At 35.3% G+C, this 14,652-nt stretch overlaps 1 protein-coding gene across 5 annotated transcripts in view; it reads right to left on the bottom strand.

Annotated features, from left to right (window-relative positions):
• SNX14 (sorting nexin 14) overlaps window positions 1-14,652 on the bottom strand; it is an 88,085-nt gene that overhangs the window by 37,944 nt on the left and 35,489 nt on the right. For 3 of the 5 annotated variants that reach the window (XM_037039259.1, XM_037039261.1, XM_037039263.1), the window contains 5 exons: window positions 8,771-8,926; window positions 8,286-8,410; window positions 7,726-7,784; window positions 5,446-5,472; window positions 3,336-3,468 (listed from right to left, as the gene is read on the bottom strand). In XM_037039259.1, the coding sequence (XP_036895154.1) occupies window positions 3,336-3,468; window positions 5,446-5,472; window positions 7,726-7,784; window positions 8,286-8,410; window positions 8,771-8,926 (500 nt within the window). The remainder of the gene's footprint in view (window positions 1-3,335; window positions 3,469-5,445; window positions 5,473-7,725; window positions 7,785-8,285; window positions 8,411-8,770; window positions 8,927-14,652) is intronic. The other 2 variants (XM_037039260.1, XM_037039262.1) reach the window with 1 other exon arrangement.

The following is a 14,652-nucleotide window of genomic DNA, read 5'->3' as shown; positions in this document are numbered from 1 at the left end:
ACCAAAGACACTGAAATACAGAATGTGCTGACAGGGTCCAGAGGGTAGAGGGGAGAGAAGCACAGAGTAAAAGGGGATGGACTCACATGAATAAGTATGAAGGACACATGGACAATAACTAAGACGGGGGGCGGAGATGGGAGGGGGTGGGGAGCACTGGGGGGGTGCAGGGCTGGGAATAAAAGAAAGAAAACTGTACTTGAACAAAAGTTAAATAAATAAATAAATAAATAAAATAAAAAGAATGCTGAAAGACTTTAGTGAAGACCTGAACAGCATAAAAAAATATCCAGTCAGAAACAAAGGATACATTAATTGAAATAAAGAACAATTTATAAGGAAACAACAGTCGAGTGGATGAAGCTGAGAATCAAATCTACGATTCTGAATGTAAGCAAGCAAAAAACAACCAATCAGAAAACAAGAAGAGATTCCAAAAAAACAAGGGAAGTATTAGCAGCCTGTGGGACAACTTCAAGGCCCCACACTCGAATCATAGGGGTGCCAGAAGGAGAAGAGAAAGAATAATAAGTTAGAAAAATGTTTGAAAAAATAATGAAAGAAAACTTCTCTAATTTGGTGAAGGAAATAGATAATGCAAGTCCAGGAAGCACAGGGTCCCAAACAAGATGGATGCAAAAGGTCCACCCCAAGATACAGCATAATTTAAATGCTAAAGGTTACAGATAAAGAGATGGAAGGGCAGGTGTGGGAGAATGGGTGAGAGAAAAGGGGATTAAGAAATATGAATAGGTGGAAATGAATAGCCATGGAAATGTAAAATACAGTATAGGAAAGGGAGTAGCCAAAGAACTTATATGCACGATCTGTGGACATAAACAAGGGTGGGGGGAACTGCCTGAAAGAGGGGGCGGTGCTGTGTGGAGGATGGCAAAGGGGAAAAAATCAGGATAGCTGTAATGATATAATCAATAAAATATAACTTTTAAAAAATAAAAGGGAAAAATAGAAAAAATAAAAAGGCTATAAAAATCATGAAAATAACGAAAAAAACAAAGTGGTAGTCAACTCAGCAGAGTTTAGTGTTTGCCTGCTGTGTTCTTCCTTTGGTTATAGTTCTGATGCTGTCTGAGGCTAGTCTAAGCCAATGTCAGGTACTATCCATGTCTAGTCCTCGGCAACCTATTCAAAGCTACAGGTAAGCCAGTCTGTTACTGATATCCCCAGGCTTGGCTTCTCCCAGGATAGGCCAAGCTGCTCTGTAGAGCTGGGTTTTATCAACGCTGGGTCAAGGGGTGTGTCAGCAAACATCCCAAGTCACCACAGGATCTGCCTCTGCCTATCTCTGACTGTCGGCCTGCTGTCGGTCTTAAACTAGTCACAGATCCAGCTGCTACTGAGAGGGCTTCTGTTGAAATTATCGGGGATGGGACTCTTGGATCTCCCGTGGCACATGCCTTTCAGATCTCAGGAAAGATAGTGGGTGTGTACCCCTGTCCCTGAGTCACTAGTCTGAGTCTGTCTGGGATTATTTCCCAGGACTTGGCAGGGCAGGGCCCCTTGTAGGCAAATGAGTGGGGTCTCCATAGCCAAATTTTGAGTCTGCTGGACACTAGAATGGTGTTCCTATGGCTCTCCCATGAGGGGGAAGTGTCAGTCTGTTTGTTTTGGAAAGCATATAAAATGACTATGCCCTACAGCTTCTCCTGACACCCCCTGAGTCTCTGTAGGTTCCTGTCTCCTCAAAAGGGACTGAGATACAGGATGGAAAAAAAGAAAAGGGAAAAACCCACATAAAACAAAATGAAAAAACACATAAAAAGGGAAAAAAGATGCAGGGTGGAGGGAACAAGACTGCAGAGGAAGGGTGGGGTAAGCAATATCCCACAGGGTAAAGTAATTGCTTTTCTCCAGGGAGGTACTTGCTCTTCTCAAGCAAGATGACTGCTGCGGAATCCAGGCATACACCAACACAGAAAAACCCAGAGCCGCTCCTCTACTTCTCTCCCCAGTGCCTCCTACTTCACACTTTCCTTGCATGACTCCAATGTGCACTACCCTCCCTTCACTGGGGCCCAAGGTGAGTGCCTGCAAACACAAAAACATAAAAACTGTGCTTTGGTCCCTTTAATAATTAGGGGGAAACTAGTGGCTTTGTCTCCAGCAGGTCTTGTCTCTCTCCAGCAGAGAAAAACCCCATGGTCTTTCACTGCTGCGTGCTACATGGTCAACTGATACTGGCACTGATGCTCTGTGCTTGGGAGCCCATTTTGCAGTCCCGGCTTCTCCTTTCAAGGGGAAGCTCCCACTCCCACACTGCCATCTCAGCCCACTGCCCATGTGAACAGGACTGGCCCCTTTAACGACCTCACACCTTCTACCAGTTTCATGGTGTTTTTTGCCCATGCATGGTTAAAACTCTCATTTTCGGGTAGTCTTCAGTTTATTTCGGGTGACTATTCCCCTCTCTAGTTTTATTTACAGTTTGTTTTTGGGAGGAGGTACACAATACATCCTTCTACTCCACTGCCATCTTGTGACTCCTCCACAAAGTCCATGTGTTAATTATCTTATTGCCAGTGCTCAAAGTCTTTAAAAGGCAATATGAAGATTTGAAATCAATGAAGATTTGAGATCAATTAAGATTTGTTAAATGAATGAAAAGTACAAATAAGACAGTAGTTCCCTTTATTGAACTCACTAATTCCTAGGAAAAACAATCATAAACACATAATTTCAAATACACTATGGTGCATGCTTTAAATATGATTTAATAGGAGTACAAAGAAGGAAATGTTCAATTCTTCTTGGGGACTCATAGCAGGGCTCACTGGGGGTCATTTCAAGAACAGCATGTGCCAAAATCTAGAGATATAAAAGAGCATGCTGGGTGTAATGTACATATAAATGAACTATTAAAATGTAAATTATAATTCAGTAGGTCCTGGATAAAGCCTGAGATTCTGTATTTATAACAAGCTTCCAGGTAATGCTAATACAAATAACCCACACATCACAGTTTGAGTAGCAAGAGTTTAGGACATCTATGAACAACTCTGTATGTCTGGACCATATGGCTGGAAAGGGATAAGATCAGGATATGAAGTTAAAGCCTAAACAAAATATGGTAAATTGTTTGACTCAGCTTAACAGAAACCATTCTGGCCTTAGTAAGCAGTAACTTAGTGCTCAGGAATTTAAAAAATTAGATTAGCACCATGAAACTGTAATAACTGATGGAAGAATGGGGAATATAAAAAGAAATTTGAAAGAAGATAAAGAAGAGGAAAAACAACAAGGGATTATATCCAATTATTGTATAGCATTGTAAGTGTGAAGTTATACAGGAATCACACTGAAGAATATTTACTTACAAAGTCATCTTCACCTTCAGCTAAACCATAATTAGGCAACATTGCTCCCTCCATGGTGGTACTTTTGAATACTCCCTTAATTTTGCTACCTATTCTGCTGATTCCAAATGATTCTCCTCTTTTCTGTGTGCTCCTAAATATAAAAAAAAATGCATCAATCACAAGCCAATTATCTTAACAGTCTACTTTACTGTAAATAATAATGAAGAAAAATAGTTGTGAAGTTAAAGCTAACATAGCCTTTTGGATTTCTCAGTCATAGACTGGCAAAACATCTCAAAGGAAAAGATTTAAAGTTTTAAAATGGAGGCAATACATAAATGGGAAAATATTTATTAACAAATACTTGAAATTTACCTATTTTACTTTAAAACATGAACTGAACTAAAATGTTTTTAAAATGAGAGCCCCCTAGTGGTACATGGTTATTATTGCCATACATATTTTGAAATAGATTTTTTTTTAATGTTGTAAGACAGAGTTCAAAGTGGAGTATCCATTTAAATTGTACTGCTCCCCCTGGCTGGTATGGCTCAGTGGGTTGAGCACTGGCCTGTCAACCAAAAGGTCACCAGTTCGATTCCCAGTCAGGTCACATGCCTGGGTTGAGGGCAGAGTACCCAGTAGGGGGCACAGGAGAGGTGACCACACATTGATGTTTCTCTCCCTCTCTTGTCTTTATCCTCTCTCTAAAGATATATAAATACAATCTTTAAAAAAAAGCTACAACTTCCATTAAAAAAAGAAAAATATATAAAACTATGACCTTCTCAGTACTCATTTTAGACAGAATTAAAAAAAAATCTGTCCTTTATGACTGAAAGGTTTTTTTTTGACTGAAAGTTTTTAAGCAAAATATAATGTTTTAATTTTAAAAAGTGCAGTATGAAATGCATCTTATTTAACTTGAAAATAATAAAAAGAAAAAATACCAAAGGGAAGAGTTAGTACTGAGTATAAGAATAAAAGCAAATGCAGCCTAAGAAAGCAGGTCACTCTGCCACGCACGACTACTACTCATAATAAACTAATATGTATTGGTTTTGTAATGTTTCTCAAAAGTAAATTTCTAAAAGCAGAAATACCTAGAAAACAACTACAAAAAAAGCCAATTTTCCTCCATTACAGCCTACTAGTCCATGTTTCAATAAATAAAGACATAATATAACTTTTATCCAATTTAAAGTGCATGCTCATTATATACTACTGCCCTTACAACAGATACCCAAATCAAAATGACTACTTTAAAATCCAAAGAAGTTTGCTTCAAATGCTCAATAAATAGCAATACTTTCTACAAACAAAATTTACTAAAATAATGGAACAATTACAGAACTAGAAGTAAACTGATCAAGCTTCAACCACACCAGTTATATAATAACATGTGCATGTTATACATGTTCAAAAAGCAGATCAAACTCATTTTATAACTGGAAAAATTCTAATAATAAATTATTTAATAGTAAAAAGGGTACTTAAACTAGATTATTTCATTTAAGCAAGCATGCATTTAGTGTTTTGAAAATCCAGAACTGTAAACACAATTCTCTCTGATAGAAATGTTTCCAAAAACAAGTACAAAAATGTTGACAAAATATTATTGAAATCTAAACATCTAGAATTTAGATAGATTATTCTAGTCTCTAGAACCTAGACAGACCATAAATAACAATTGGACTTTTTGAAATATGACCTATTTCTAAAATATCTCACTTGTAATTATGCCCAGAAATACAGAAATATTGTACTTCTTGTTTCTAAAAAATTCTTTAAACACAAATAATTCTAAAAGTAATTTAGCAAAATCAATAACAAAAAAATGAGTCAATAACCTTGAAAAGCTAGGTACTGGCTTGATCATTCCATTTTTATACTGACATTTTAATTTTATGATGACATAAGGATATACTGCTATTTCAAATAGGGGATATCTATAATCAAAGCAGAGGTTAATTTTTAACCGATACCCCTATTAGCTGATATTAAAGGCAGTAATAACACAATGTTTCATTATTTCCTTTTTTAGTTGTACTCAAGTTGGTTTGGGTGTACCTTCTGGACTTACACAAATAACATACTGAAAAGAATCACATGCTGTCTCAAAACTTACCGAAAATCATCCAAACTTAGGCTACCTCTGCAATAACAGATACGTGAAATTATATAAGGAAAGGGGAGAGAGAAAGTCCAGATATTAAACAAGTTTCACTTTAGAACACAAAACAAAATTTAAAAGCTTTATAAGGTACAGGTGGACAACATTCATCTTTGCAAAGGGAAGGAATTCTTATGAACAACATGATAAAGGAAAGAAAAATAAAGTACAAGGGCTGTTTTGGGGCAGTTTGGGATATGATTTCTAGATCATTAAAAACAAGTTCTTAAAAACACAGTATGTCAGAAAATAATTTTATATTTTTTGCCCTCATTTAGGCATACCGCTTGTTTGACACAGTGGAATGTATGCAGAGACTACCAAAAACTTGGCACAGAAAGCAAACCTGTACTTTCCAGCACGGAATTCATGTCTGTATTAAATAAAATAATGCATGCTTCACACATTTTTAGTTTGCATATTTTAAAAAGTATGTTTTAAGTTAAGCAAAGTTAACAAAAGATCTCTAAATATTTTTTACATTGAGTTTTCAGTACAGAATGAAACAGTATGCATTAAAAGTTTACTTTTGGGCAGGGCAGGGAATATAAAACAGAAAACTGTACTTGAATAAGAATTAAGTAAAAAAAGTTTACTTTTAAGATACAAAAGTTTACTTTCCATATTTTGTCAATATAGAACATTGACAAAATATATGAACAAATATTTTACATATTTTAAGCCATTTAACAGCAAATTAGCAATGCTACACTAACTTTTCAAGGAAATAATACAAAGTCTTTTATTTATTCTATATAGTCATAAATGAGTCATTAAACAGAGTCCTGATAAGACTGATAGTTAATATTAGAGTCAGGTCAATAACAAGAAAAACTTACTTTATTTTAAAAGAACATAATCAGTACTCAGAAAGCAAAGAACCCATATTTTTTCCTGTTTATTTTATATTTTAAATCCAGCAAAAAATTAGTACATTAATATGTTGGAGGCAACCAGGTATTTTCAAAGTGGCAAAGAAAGCTTTCCATCTATGAAGTTAGGACCCTGACTTAGATTTAGCTACCCTGCGTGCTTGCAAGATCAAAGAACCACTTCACCTTAAATGGTCCTATATTGGAGTTTCAATAAGCTTAATATCCTAGTTTGTACTCCAACCACCCTGAGTCTATGAACGGGTAGAAGTTTCACCTGCTTCTTAAGTGATGCTAAGAAATTTGATAAAAGGTTTGAGAAGTATTCAAATGAAAGAAGAGACACATGGATTGGGTAAAGAATGCTATTTTAAAAGGCATGGATGGGACTTCCGTAAGTCAACATTTCATGGCTGCAATACATAATTTTAGGGGGGAAAGTGATGACAATTTTACAAAGAATCAGAAAGATATTTTCTACCTTTTAGAGAAGTTATTACATGTATACTACTTATACTGAAGCATTATTTAAGAATAAATACTCAACATTTGAAATAATTCAATATTTCTACAATCCTTGGTTATGTCAAAAAATGCAATACACATATTCTCCCCATGGCTAAGATTTTCACATTTTTCCTAGCACTACCTATCTATAAAATGACTCCATTTTCTATCAACTTACTCTTTGTACCTCATTTATAATTTATTTATATATTTATTAGATCCTTGCTCAGACAAACTGGGAAGGTGCTGAGCAATGTGAATATCATATAGATTTCTGGATTTGATATCAGTGTCAATTTTGTACATATGACAATTTATGTACAAATCAAGACATTATTTAGTTTATAAATGGATAAAATGCCTCTCTTCTGTTATCTCTCTTTAGATCATTTGCCTACACACTTACATTTCTAGAAAGTCAGAAAGGAGAGGCAGAAAAATCCTTCTACTTTTTTGTACTCTATTCCTTAAAGTACTCACTGGGATGCGGGGCCAGGGAACTGTCTAAAATTGAGTTACCTGTGGATTTCATTTATGTGTGCAGTCCATAGTCTCCAATAAAGTAGATAATCAAACACTAATATGTAACTATGAGATTAATAAGGCAATGGTGTGTATCTTGTTAAAAGGCTTGTAAAAAAATTTCAGGCCTTGTGTTACTATATGTAGTATAGCTCTACAGTTCCTTAGTAAAATATCTTGTCTACTTATGCAGCAATAGAACCACATACTCATGGAAAAATAGCTAATAAAGATAATGATACTATCACAGAAGAATTAGCATCAACAAGTAGGAAAATAAAACATATGCATTAAATATATGCATATATTTTAACATATGATTAAATATACCTACCTGTTGAATTTTGAGTTTCGTGTTGGTGATTCTGCACCTCTTAAAAGTTGTCTGAAATACTTCCAAAATAATTGATTTATTAAACTAATATTCAATACTGAAACACAATATTTTAACACACTACATTCCAGTTTAAAGAAGATGTTATTTAAATCAAGTGAATACAACCACAGTGAAATAGAGTAAGGATTAAAATACTGCACTTGATTTCCACAGGTCTAAAATAACGTATATACAAAAATGAGGTTTCTGTTTCCACAAAGTTCCACCAAGCCACTCAGGCATTTGGCAAATGAGGTAGACCAATTTGGTCACAATCTACCTAGCTACACACACACACACACACACACACACACACACACACAGTTCTGGCACTGGAAATTGTTTCTACAAATTAATTTTTAATCTCTATTAAGTTATAAAGTAAAAAGAGTATTCAGTTTCCTAATTAATCATGTTTAATTTTTCTGCTTTTTATTTGAATTATTCATCTAACGTTATCAAAGCCACTATTACGTTTTACAGAAAAATCCTCCAACAAGATTAATATTTTGACTTACCTCATCACTATGGCAGAACATAGGAGTAAACACATTCTCCAGCAGAGAAAGTACATGTTCATATGCTTCAAAAAGACATCTCATAGTTTGAAGTTTCACAACATCTATATACGGGCCTTCAGCAACTATTTTTAAAACATTACATTGTAGAAATTGTTTATGAATAGCATAAATACATTATATATTAGTTTAAAATTCATGATAGTCAAATAGCATACAAACATGTTTTGTAGAAAATCCACTATAAGGTATAGAAATCACACTAGAATGAGAAATTAGAATAACCAAGCTCTCGTTCTGGCAAGTGTTAGTTATGTGAACTGTGAACAAGTTTCTTCATCAAAGCTTTCATCTAGTTGGTAAAGTAAGATTATGGATGCCTGTGTATCTCACACAACTGTTGCAATAATAAACAGGATACAAGAGACAACTCTGAAAATTGTACAAAGCTGTAGAATCCATTCCCATCATCATCTTTGACTTACTTTTTTGAATCTCTTCTACAATGAAGGGATCAAATCGAATTTTGTCAATACTTTCATCCAAACAATATGTTCTATAAATCTTCTGCAACTCCTCATGAAGAGACAGCATTTCATCATTTGATAACTCTGGTCGCAAAATTCTATCATTGAATTCCTCTAGCAAATTAGAAAAGAGTATGAAAAAAAAGAATTATTTTAATATATAACTTTCATGAATACTTCATGCTCCAGTCTAATTGTAACCAATATTAAGAGCAGCAATTATAAACAAACAGTTCATCATTTCAAGTTTTTTTAAAAGACTTATTAACTGGATAGGACAACTGTAAATAGCATAATCAATAAAAACTAATTTTAAAAAACCACTTAATTAGAAGTAAAATACTACTTAGATGAAAGAAATACTCAAATATTTTATACACTATTATAGAATATATAAATACTTGCATAACAATACAACTGTTCTAGAATTTAGAATAAGTAAATACATTTCTAAAATTTTCTTATTCTAATTTTTATCTAAAGTTTTCTTTAAAGAACATACTGTATTAATTTCTTATACCAAGTGTCAGATTTTAAAATCTGATTCACTAAACAACAGTGAAAACTAAGGGATTTTTTTTTAGTTGAAGCCAAGCTTTTAAACAATATTCCTTCCACAGTGAAGGTTATACACTAGTGATAGAGCTGAGAGTCTGCAAATGTCTTTTTTTTCCTAAAATGACAAACAAGAACAGTTGGACAGATAAAATATTGACTTTTTTTATTACAAGAGCTATTGATATGAATTTTACCTCAATTCTTAATTATCCAAACTGAAACACAGAAAGGAAGAGCTTTAAAACACAGCAACAGAATATTTAAGATATTTTTGATGATAGGAAATTCATATAATTGGAGTCCCAGAAGCAACAGAAAAAAATAAGTCAAAATATTTGAAGCAATAACAGCCAATTTTCAAAAATGATGGAAGACACCCACCCACATATCCAAGACTCAGTAATACCCAAACAAAATAAATAAAAAGAAAACTACATATTATAGTCGAATTACTCAAAACCAAAAACAAAGAGAAATTTGTAAAATCATGATAATGATAAAAGAAAAAAGAGCAAAGGGTACTAGACATTGGGCCTAATAAATTCGGAAATAGGAGCCCAACTGCTAGTCAGGAAGCTACAGCTTCATGCCTGGGGGAGTACAGCATTGTGCTTTGCCAACAGGATTAAGCCTCCTCCCTTCCCCCTCCAGTACTAGGTTGCCAGATTGAAGCAGAGGAAAACAGGCACATGTGCACCAGAAGTCAAAATGGTGCTGGGAAAGATGCCTGACCAAAGAGGACTGTCAGTATAGCCTAGGGCAAAAAGGATTAGTTGAGAGGTGGCCCATCCAAAGCATGTGAAAGCCTGTGAAGTTCATTCGTTCTTTTGAAAGGGCACGTGGTCCATCCCAACCCAAGCTAATATAACCTCAGGGGAACAAAGGAGCTCTCTTTCTCCTGCCCACCCAGTGATGCTCTCACCCTATCCATTCGCACAATCTCTCACCTGGATGCATGCAGCCATGAAGCCATAGCAGCCACATGGCCCACGGTGGTACAGGCTCCACAGGTAGGCTCCAGGAAGGAGCCTGAAATAGACTGGTGCCAGGCACAATGGGGATTGAGACTGCTTAGCAGCCACCTGCAGGCTCCGAAGGACTATACTTAAATATGAAGTAGAAACTCTGGACACTGACTTTTATTTTGCCCTTTCTGAAGACATGGTTGGACTTTTTCCATGATGTTACAGAGGGAGATGCAACATGGGAAACTTAGCGGGGGCAGCTTCTATCTCTACATGAATAAACCATCTTGCACCCTACAATCTCCCACGCATGGATCCTTGGAATGTTTTCCTTGTGACCATGTGGAAGAACGTAATTCCCACCTACAACAGTAACAAGCACAACAAGCAGGAAGGGGGTAATTTCAGGTATACTGAGGTTCTTATATCAGTTCTGAAGCAGTAAAATATTTTAAAATGAAAACTGCAACAAATGAAAGACATGTAATGCAATTTCTGAGCAACCACTAAAAAAAAGAAAGAAGAAAACAGAAGAGACAAAAAAGTCAATAGAGGAAATAAAATGGAATACTAAAAAATATTCAAGTAACTCAAAGAAAGACAAGAAGAAACAAATATATCAAACAAATACAAAACACCACAACAGGACATCTAACAATAAGCATACAATAATTATATTAAGTATGAATGTCTTACAAACTGCAATTAGGAGGCAAAGATTATCTAACCAGATTTTTTAAAAGATTAAACTATGTGCTGTTTACAGGAAATACATTAAACACTTTAATTGTATAGAAAAATATATAGAATTCAAACTCAAATGTAAAGAAGATGGTGTAGCTATAGAAAATCAAAGAAAACTTCAAAACAGAGATAAAGAGCATACTCATATAAAGGGATAAATTCCTCAAGAAGACAAAACAATCTTAAATGAAGTTCAAAATACATGGAAAAAATTAGAGTACTGGCCAAGATTCAGGCATAGGTAGATACACTTTACCTCCTCACACAACCAGTCTCTTAAAAGAGTGGTGAGAGCTGCGTAAGTACACTGTTCCCTCTCTGACCCCACCCGCACATACAGCAACTGGGTTGCCCCACCCTGGTGAACACCTAAGGCTCCACCTGTCATATGTAACAGGTGGGACCTGACCAAAAACTTTTGGCTCAAGCAGAAGAACAGATCAAAGCCCCAGAGCCAATACATCTAATCAACCAAGAGATAGCCAACCTATCAGATGCACAGTTCAAAACACTGGTAATCAGGATGCTCACAGAACTGGTTGATTTTGGTCACAAATTACATGAAAAAATGAAGGCTCACTAAGTGCAATGAAGGAAAATGCACAGGGAACCAATAGGGATGGAAAGGAAACTTGGACTCAAATCAATGGAATGGACCAGAAGGAAGAACGAAACATCCAATCAGAAAAGGATGAAGAAACGAGAATTCAAAAAAATTAGGAGAGGCTTAGGAACCTCCAGGACATCTTTAAACGTTCCAACATCCGGATTATGGGGGTACCAGAAGGGGAAGAGGAACAGCCACGAGTGGAAAACTTATTTGAACAAATAATAAAGGAGAATTTCTCCAATATGGAAAAGGAAATAGACTTCCAAGAAGTCCAGGAAGCTCAGAGAGTCCCAAAGAATTTGGACCCAAGGAGGAACACACCAAGGCACATCATAATTACATTAGCCAAGATTAAAATGAAGGAGAGAATCCTAGAACCAGCAAGAGATAAGGACACAGTAACCTACAAAGGAGTGCCCATCAGACTGTCAGCTGATTTCTCAAAAGAGACCTTCCAGGCAAGAAGGGGCTAAAAAGAAGTATTCCAAGTCATGAAAGGCAAGGACCTACATCCAAGATTGCTCTATCCAGAAAAGCTTTTATTTAGAATGGAAGGGCAGATAAAGTGCTTCTCAGATAAGGTCAAGTTCAAGGAGTTCATCATCACCAAGCCCTTATTATATGAAGTGTTAAAGGGACTTACCTAAGAAAAAGAAGATAAAACATGTGAACAGTGAAAGGACAGCAACTCACAGTTATTAACAACCACACCTAAAATAAAAGCAAACTAAGCGGACAGCTAAAACAGGAACGGAGTCACATAAATGGAGATCACATGGAGGGTTAGCAACAGGGGAGTGGGAGCAGGAATGGGGGGTGAAGGTACAGAGAATAAGTAGCATAGATGGTAGGTAGAAAATAGATGGGGGAGGGCAAGAGTAGTGTGGGAAATGTAGAAGCTGAAGAATTTATGACACACGGACATGAACTAAAGGGGAGGGGATGTGGGCAGGAGGGGGTGTGCAGGATGGAGAGGGGAAAGGGGACAACTGTAATGGCATAATCAATAAAATACATGATAAAAAAAGGATAAAGTATGAGGCCTTAGACCATCTGACTTCAAGACTCAGTATATACTCTAATCAAGGCTGTGGTATTAGCCAAAGAAAACCAGACATGTGGGTCAACAGAACAGAATACAATCTGGAAATATAACTACACATATATGGTCAAATGATTTGACAAAGATACCAAAGTGATTCAAAATGGGAAAGAAATATCTCTTTAAAAAATGGATATTGGAAAAAATGAACCTCCACCCCTATCTAATACCAACACAAAAATTACTTCAAGGTAGATCACAAATCTGCATGTAAAAAACAAAACTATAATGGATCTACAGACAATGGGCAAGTATCTTGACTTAAGTAGGCAAAGACTTCTTACAGTGGTCTCAAAAAGCACTAAGCATAGAATTAAAAATAGATATAATAAATTTCATCAAAATTAAAATGTTCTCATCAAAATACACTATTCAGAAAATGGAAAGACTGTCTATTGTGTGGAGAAAAATATTCATAGTCCTTACATCTGACAAGACTTGTATCTATAATATATAAAGAACTCTTATAATGTAATGACCAAAAAAAAACCCAATTCAATAAAAGATAAGCAAATGACAAACACGTTTATAGAAAAATATTTGTATGATCAATAAGCATATGATAAAGTGTTCCACACCAGTAGTCATTAGATAAATGCTAATTATAAGTACAATATACCACCATACACCCACCTACCTGGTAAAACATAAAAACATAACCACCACCAAACTTTGTTAAAGATGAAGAGCAACCAGAACTTTCACACATTGCTAGGGGGAATAAATTAGTACAACCACTTCAAAAAACAATATGAAAGTTTCTTATAAAATTAAACATGTATCTATCCTGTGACCCAGCAATTCTTCCAGTTATTAAACATGTGTCCAACAGAAAGCCTTGTACAGGAATGTTAATAGAAACTTTACTCATAATAGCCCATTAGTGGAAGCAGTCCAGATATCCATCTACAAGGAGAATGGAGAAAGAAACTGTGGCATATTCATGCAAAAGAATCCTACTTAGCAATAAAATAAAGCAAATTACTTATCTATACAACAACATGGATCAATCTTAAAAAGCATTACCCTGAATCAATAAAGTTATGCATAAAAAAGTGCATACTATGTGATTCCACTTACATAAAGAAATTGTACAAGCCCTGGCTGGTGTAGCTCAGTGGATTGAGCACAGGCCTGTGAACCAGACAATCACGGTTCGATTCCCAGTCAGGGCACATTCCTGGGTTGCAGGCTGGTTCCCTGCAGGCCAACTCCCAGCAGGGGATGCACAAAAGGCAACCATACATTGATATTTCTCTCCCTCTCTCCTTCCCCTCTAAAGATACATAAATAAATAAAATCTTTAAAAAAAAAGAAATTGTACAGGCAAAACTAATCTGTGTTGAGAGGAATGAGACCAGTGATTGCTTTGGTAAGAGCAGGGGTGGATCATTTAAGGGCACTAAAGGAACTTTCCAGGGAAACGAAAATGTTCTATATCTTGATAAAGGTGTAGGTTATTCAAATGTACAGATTCATCAAAACTGATTAAACTGTTCTTGAAGTGCTATGGGTTTCATATGTAATTTATACCTAAATTTTTAAATGGCATTTTAAAAAGAAATTAAGTACATTAATTTATAGTGCATAAAGTGTCTCATAAATCTAATGCAAAATGCTATAGTTTAAAATCAAAATGAAACACTTTTATATTTGATTATTTTATCAAAAAGTGTAATCCTTAATAAAAACTATTATAAAGTGCTATCCATATAGGCTAATGACTAAGTATAATACCTAACCTTGAGTAGTTTTTTTCTAATAGAATTTGCTTGAAGTCAGTTATAAATTATGTCCCAATCTAGAAAGAGTGGACACTTGAAAGACAATTCATAGGTATTCTTAGAATTTCTAGTAAATA

Source organism: Sturnira hondurensis, unplaced genomic scaffold (genome assembly GCF_014824575.4).
Source record: "Sturnira hondurensis isolate 20B ecotype Veracruz unplaced genomic scaffold, ASM1482457v3 Scaffold0025370, whole genome shotgun sequence".
Taxonomy (NCBI): Eukaryota; Metazoa; Chordata; class Mammalia; order Chiroptera; family Phyllostomidae; genus Sturnira; species Sturnira hondurensis.
The sequence above is the reverse complement of the archived record's forward strand: the minus strand, read 5'-3'. Positions and strand labels throughout refer to the sequence as shown.